Genomic DNA, 6,996 nt, shown 5'->3' on the forward strand with positions numbered 1-6,996 from the left:
TGATATAGGTTCCTTCGACTGTAGGAGTATCTAATTTACACGTTTGATTAACCAAAATCTTTCAGTGCTGAGTGGTTAATGGACACATTTTTTAGGACATTAATTTTTCTCATTTTGAGGCTTCCAAAGGTTAATGTGGCGCCTAGAACCTGGCTTTTTTTTTTCCATGTAACGAGATTCAAATTTTAGTTGGATCCATGCAAGTCTCAGACACAGACTTGAATTCAGGTGGAGGACCCTACACAGAATCTGAATCCAATTACTCGCTGCCTCTGTAATCGGAGTAAATAGGTATGTACATGATTTTTCGCATATTGGATTTGATCTTGAGGTTACTGTTTCTGTTCGTAGTTCTCTGATAAAAAATCATGTTAATATCGGTTATGACTAGAGAGCAATTGGATTTGCTTGACCTCAGCGCAAGAGAAACGAACGGGAACTTTCCTCGAACTTATTTTGTGTTTTTTCCCCCTTACTCCCTTTATTGTGTTAATAACGTTAATATCTGAATACCGAAAGATCTTAGATCTCCATTTCATCTTTCTGCACGAAAATAATTTAATAGAAAAAGGGCATTTAATTTTTACGTACGATGACGATAAGTAGCGACAATTGTAGAGCCGACTTTCGCCATGAACAGCAAAAGAATAAAGCAGTCTACCAACATCTCTAGCCGTGAAGAGGCGATAAATGAATAATGCATACAACTGGAACTAGCTGCCCCAAACTGTAGCTATGACTCACTGAGTTGGCAGCCGAGGTATTTTTTGGTCGATGTAATGAATGGAATCTAAGTGAAGGGGCCTCCAACTATCGAATTTTGGAAGATTGCGAACCCATTGAAGCACAGAATGCGTGGGACAGAACGGACAACGCAGGCTTGGTAAGCTCTAATTTTTTAAAGCCGACTGTCTGCTCTCAAAGGGCTCCACTTATCTGATAAAGGCAGCTCTCTAACCCCATCAAGCTTTGTGGACCTCATGCATTTGAAGCACGGATTGGTCAAGAAAAAGAATCACAAGTTTTACGAATCCTAAGCCTGCCAAAGGGTGGCCCCTTTTTTTTCCCTTCTTGAGAGGGGGAGAAATTCACCGAACAGGAAATAAAAGATGGCGACGTTCACCGTTTAAGCAAAATTACCTCAATAGAGAAAGAAGGGCTGGGTATTGGGTGTAAATTGAAAATCTAAAACACAAAGCACATATGTGAAATTGGAGGACCACAAAGGAGATAGAAGTCCTACTATCTTTTGTGATAGTTAGTACTAATGGTATACAATTGCCATGGTATAGAAAATGGCAAACGCGACCTTGAAACAGGTGTCTTTGAAGAAATCCAAACTTTACAAAATTGTGACGACTAAAAATTCACATTTTCTTAAAAATCCACCTGGGCAAGGTAAAACACGTTAATTTTGAACTTTGCTGGTTTATTGAACTCTGCTTTAGGATGCAGATTTGCCGAATAGAGCTCAAATTCACACTCGTTTTACCTTTTTGTGTCCTCTAGCCATAGAAACGCCTTAAGTTCAAACATCTTTATTGTTTACAGCGTGAATGAATTTTAGGTGATCAAAAGGTTAATGACCCGGTGAACAAAGGGCTAATCACCCACCGCTCAGAAAAGAGGCTCGAAGCATCCCTCCCCACCCCCTCCCATTCCCTCTACTTTCGGGATCCTGAACTGTTTCTGATGGGAGTTGTGCACCTTTTAACTTAGGTACCGTGAGACGTAAAGGCATAGTTGAACTAAGACTTACCTTTTTATAGGACCTTTTTGCCTTAGTCAGACCAGCTACACTAGCTTACCACCAGAATTATACACAAAAGAAATGATTGAAACTTCAACATGCTTTTTTGTTATACCCAAAAGTAAGGTGTAGTTATTGTAAGATTTTCAGAAAATGGACACTCACGGCGAGGAATTATAGCTCACCATGATCCACGTTTGTCTGGTCCCTGTCTAAAATGTGTTTTTATTTGCTCATGCCACGTGGCTATGTCTCATAGGTTCCTCCCCAGCTCATTCTAGATCCTGTAGAGGCCCATCAATGTAAGGGACCTAACAGAGATACTTTTGGTTATGACCATTTGTTCACCATTTTGGTGGGGATCTGTCAACGTCACTTGTTCTTCCTCTTGGACCGGTCCAGTTGTTGATCCTATGTTGGCAAAGACTAGACGCAAACACGGTTCCATCAGCGAGAACGTGTGCCAAGTTGTTAGTGCAAAACTTCGATCCACACTTAACCAGAGGATTGAACTCATAATAATCACCAGAGAAGACAGGATTTTAGTATGTATATTCCAATCCGAATTTAATTCATTAGAAGTTGGATCTAGTCTTCTATGGCATTCATGGGAGGGGGATCTCGGATACCAACCTTGGAAAAATCTCAAGTTTCATTCATTGATCTTGGGAGACAAGAATCAAACTAAAGAACAATCAAGATGTAGTTAGATTGATTTGAAACGAAAATCGCAACGTTACCTTAAAGATTACTGACCACAATGTGGTGGTACCAATGTCTAGTGGGCTCAAGAAGGCATGGGCTACCTCAGGCTGCCCACGTCAAAGTTTTAATGTGCCTCAGAGATGGCTGCAACGGAAAATGTCAAGCGAGTGATTCTACACCACAACTTTGCATTTGATAAAGTCTTCTGCCATGAGCATGAATCATCTGGTATCGTGTGGCGTAATCTGCTCAGGGATCAGCGACTGATCAGGATCCTCCCTCGTTGGCATACTTTCTGTTTGATTGCTACCTAAAAATAAAGTATACTGAGTTGAGTTTGTAAAAAAGGAGAACTTCTGCCATGACCTAAACGAAGACTTCTAATGTTCCAAGATGGAAAAGGCTTCGCGGCAAAGTTGAGGATACGCCTCTTCTAAGAAAATTACCACTTTTTCTCACACGCTTAGGCCTGGTCACGGGATTCTCACAATCATTTAACTGAATTTTTACATATGTAATGACAAGTTAAATTCATTGAATAGTTAAACTGAACCAGAGTGGGCTCTCAAATTTATAGTTGGATCCCTCGACTCATGCCCAAAATCCACCATCTTGACAAAACAAAGTTGTATCATGATAAAGGAAATGATCGGTTCACCATAGTCCACTTAGTGAAGTTCAATGCTAAATGTTCTACTGTTCAACCAGAGTGCTTGATTTTTCCGGTTTATGTATAGAAACCGATGCTAATTTTTTCAGAAAATGAAGACCAAATGAACAATGATGAGTCCAATCCAATTTTACTGAGACCACACAACGGGCTGTAGGAAATGAACAGAGAAGAAGGTGAGTGAGGGAAGGCAAGCGATGAGAAGATCTGGCTACAAACTACCCATTGCCCATATGCTACAAAATTCGCCAGCTCTCCTCTTCAATGGATTCAAACAAGGCCAACAGCAACACGTGATGACATGAAATGCTTTTCTTTTTCACCACAACAGACAACTTAAGGCCAAGTTTTCCTTTTCCATGGGTAGAAGAAAATGAGAAAGAAAATGGCGGATCTTCATGAGAAAAAAGCCTTATATAATTAATCCATGACAGTATGGTTTCTAGCCAAACATCATATATACATCTAATTCTCTTCACAGGATGAAAATATTTACAATTTGCAGTCTGGATGAAGGAGCAGAGGCAAGTCACAAAATTATTGCACCACCGGATACGTATGTATGCTGCCTTATCAGAGGTGCGCGGAGCTCACCACCACAAAGCATCCCTTCTCTCCCGTCCGGCCTTTGGCAGCTAAGCTGGTCTCGACCACACCTTCTCCTGGACCACAAACCGCTGAGGCATGCCTCATCCATGCTCCTCCCCACCCGAGCCACCCCTTGAGTCTTCTTCTTTCCGCGGCCTTCCTTTGCTGCTTGTTCCTTGCCGTCAACATTTTCCGGCCGCCGTCCAAGCCATCGTCGTCGACGAAGATGCAATTGTCCTGAATGGAGTCCTCTAGAGCATAAGTTAGCCGCTTAGATATGCTCTGGATTTCATAGGGGTCCAGTAGTGAGTTCGCCGGTGGATCCTGCCTCGGGCTAGTGCTGGGTAACCTTGAGCGATCCGTCAGTTGGTCCCTCATGGCCTCAAGCTTGTATCGAGATGGCCTTGGTGGCTGCTTGGTCCTCCATGAATCGAATTCTCGAGCCGGCTTCCCTTCTTTGCCGGACCCGTGCAGGTACCAAGCCCATGCTGCGGCCTTCACCAGCGCTAATCCGTCTTCTGCAGCGCCTGAGTTGAGTTTTGATTTCCGGTTGGTCATTGGGTGTTGAGCATGAAGCACTAAAGGGCGTTGCAGAGAGAAAGAGAGAGATGGAGAAAGAGAGAGATGGAGGTTTTCCTCCTGCACTTGTGCACAAGTAGAGAGATGGAGGTTTTCCTTCTGCACTTGTGCGCAGGTAGAGAGATGGTAGGATTGTCAATCATGGGAGGAAAGAGATAAAGAGGGAGAGCAAGTGCTCTGTTGGGCAGCCTTCAATTAAGCCTTCCTTCTTGGAGAGGGGGAAATAAGTTCTCTAATAATTCATCCAGACCTTACAGTCAAAAGCTAAGGTCCAGTGAGAGAGAGAGAGAGAGAGAGAGAGAGAGAGAGAGGTGGTAGGCGGACCGTGACCAGATAACGAACCTAAAAACTCAATCTGATCGTAGTAATGGAAATTGGCATTACCCAATATAATTTTACTTAATTATTGACTATAACTATAGTACATTAAGTACATGTACAGTGTACACAATAATCCAGTGAATTCTACAAGTACCGAAATAAATGCATTTTTGTACCAACACATGCATGCGTGCGGTAGTGAAATTCCACTAAAGGGGCACTTGGAGATAGGCTCCGTAATAAACACATGGTGCGCGAGTGTAATTATTTACCTTTCATAGAGAAAAGAGATTCATAGTTAGAAACTCCAGTTTCACATCGACCGAGTTTATCTAAGCACCGTTTCTGATAAACTAAATGTCAAATGTGGGCAGTTTGGCAAATTGGAAACCTGAAATTGGCTCTAAAAATTTTTAAATTTTAGTTTCATATACCTGAAGTTATTAAAGTTTTTAATCTTGAACAAATAGCTATATCCGTGGCAGCAATCTCGATCTTTTTAAGTGCAACGGGTTGCTTTAAAGCGCAACTTTCTACTGCAAATAACTATTTCCAACGAACGGATAAATAAGACTTTTCTTTGTCCCACAAAAATCTCATAGTCTATATTAGCTAGAAATATATTATGAGGAAGCTAGACACTAGAGAGCTGTCTGAGTTTAAGAATTGAAGAACAGCAAAGAGAGCTGTCAGAGTTTAAGAATTGAAGAACAGCAAAGAGAGCTGTCTGAGTTTAAGAATTGAAGAACAGCAAAGAGAGCTGTCTGAGTTTAAGAATTGAAGAACAACAAAGCTAAGATCACCTCAAAGCTAGGATGTTGTACCACTGGGGATGGACGCAGATGTGAACATGTGTAGCAAATTGCCCACACAAATTCACAAAAAGTACTTATTTTTATATTGATACCTCAAAATAATTTTTTTTCCCATTTATCATGGCCTTTAAAAATTTTAAATCTTATTACAAGTGCCCCTTAACCAGAAATTTTTAGTTCCACCCCCTTCTTGGGATGAAATATTCTTTTGTCTACGAAAGATGGAATTACGAACTCCATCCAATGAGAGTTCCAAATGAGGAGGAAAATGAAGATTAAGATGCAAATCAATGAGGCGGCACCAAATTAGCTCTCCCTTGTTCATAAGTTTTATGCGTCAATGTCACCACAGGCGGTGGTGCTATAGGCTTCAACAGCTTCTAGACATTCATCGTTGTGTTTATGTAGGAAAATTTTCCCAGAATTCCACGTCTTTCATATGCAAAGGGTCAGGAAGCTTATTAGAATACAAGATGCTGATGACGGAAGTAATCACAAATTGCTCGATAAATGGTCTTCCTTTCTTTTCGGTAAAAGAGAGAAAATTATATATATATATATATATATATATATTATATATATATGTTTAATTTTTTTCTTTTAGATTGAGCTGTCTGGCTGGTAGAGTGTTTGGGAATTTCTTCAATGCATATGCATGGTGGTGCCTACTTGAATAGTGCATGTCTACTCATCCAAACATTAGGAATACCTTGTAAGTGTTTCATACATTTGTCCTATTTGAGGTAGACTCATAAAACACTTGAATTTACCCTAAATTTTTGCTCCAAATTTAAAGTAAATGCATAAAACACTTGAAGATTGAATAATAAGTGCCCTATAAATCTATCCTAAATATGACCTTATTTATGTAGCATTCATATGTTGTTCTTAATGCTAAACAGCGTGATTCACCCGGTAGCGCTCTAAACCCTTAACTCCAATACGTCCTTCGCATAGATTGGAGATGAAGTGGAGGGTTGATATGACCCCTTCAACAAATTCGGCCAATATGAGCGGAAGACATAAAAATTGTTAAATATAATTAACCCCCAAGATAATAGTTTTTTATTGTATGCATATATTACAACACAAACATGCACACGCACAAAATACTTAAGAATAATCTCGAAAGGTATTAAAGAAACTAGCTTCCAGTTATTTTTACTTTGACACTAAAAGATAAGATACCACGAAAACATAAATTCACTAAATTGAATGTGCTCAGCATTTTTTTGGTTTCAGATAACCATACAGAAGTCATCAAAGCTACAGGATAGAAAAGTAGGCTAATATAAGAACAATGACAAATAGAACATCGTACTGGGCTGCGCCCATGTCTTCTTTTAACCGTTTGCCGTTGCGAAGAAGAATTTGGAAGCGAGACCTGGGCCATGCATAACACAGGTCCCTTTTTTTCTTCTCTTTTTTGTGTTCGATCCTATGCTCTTCTCAATATCGTCGTTGATTTTTCTTTATTCTAAAAGGGAAGGATTTTTGGCGCCGAGCACAGACAAAAGTTTTATGGTGCCAAAGAAGCATTAGTTTCTGAAGGGCTGCTTGGACAATAG

The 6,996-nt window shown here is 40.3% G+C and overlaps 1 protein-coding gene across 1 annotated transcript; it reads right to left on the reverse strand.

The window, feature by feature from the left end:
* Positions 1-3,524: 3,524 nt before the first annotated feature.
* LOC116258931 (uncharacterized) lies at positions 3,525-4,597 on the reverse strand. Its single transcript, XM_031636428.2, has one exon. It carries the CDS (start codon positions 4,269-4,271, stop codon positions 3,699-3,701), a length of 573 nt encoding a protein of 190 aa, XP_031492288.2. The 5' UTR covers positions 4,272-4,597; the 3' UTR covers positions 3,525-3,698.
* Positions 4,598-6,996: the final 2,399 nt, after the last annotated feature.

This window comes from Nymphaea colorata, chromosome 8 (assembly GCF_008831285.2).
Source record: "Nymphaea colorata isolate Beijing-Zhang1983 chromosome 8, ASM883128v2, whole genome shotgun sequence".
Classification (NCBI taxonomy): domain Eukaryota; kingdom Viridiplantae; phylum Streptophyta; class Magnoliopsida; order Nymphaeales; family Nymphaeaceae; genus Nymphaea; species Nymphaea colorata.

Bases quoted from the DNA above. Each gene is read 5' to 3' on its own strand.
- LOC116258931 (XM_031636428.2), bottom strand. From the start codon at position 4,271: ATGACCAACCGGAAATCAAAACTCAACTCAGGCGCTGCAGAAGACGGA.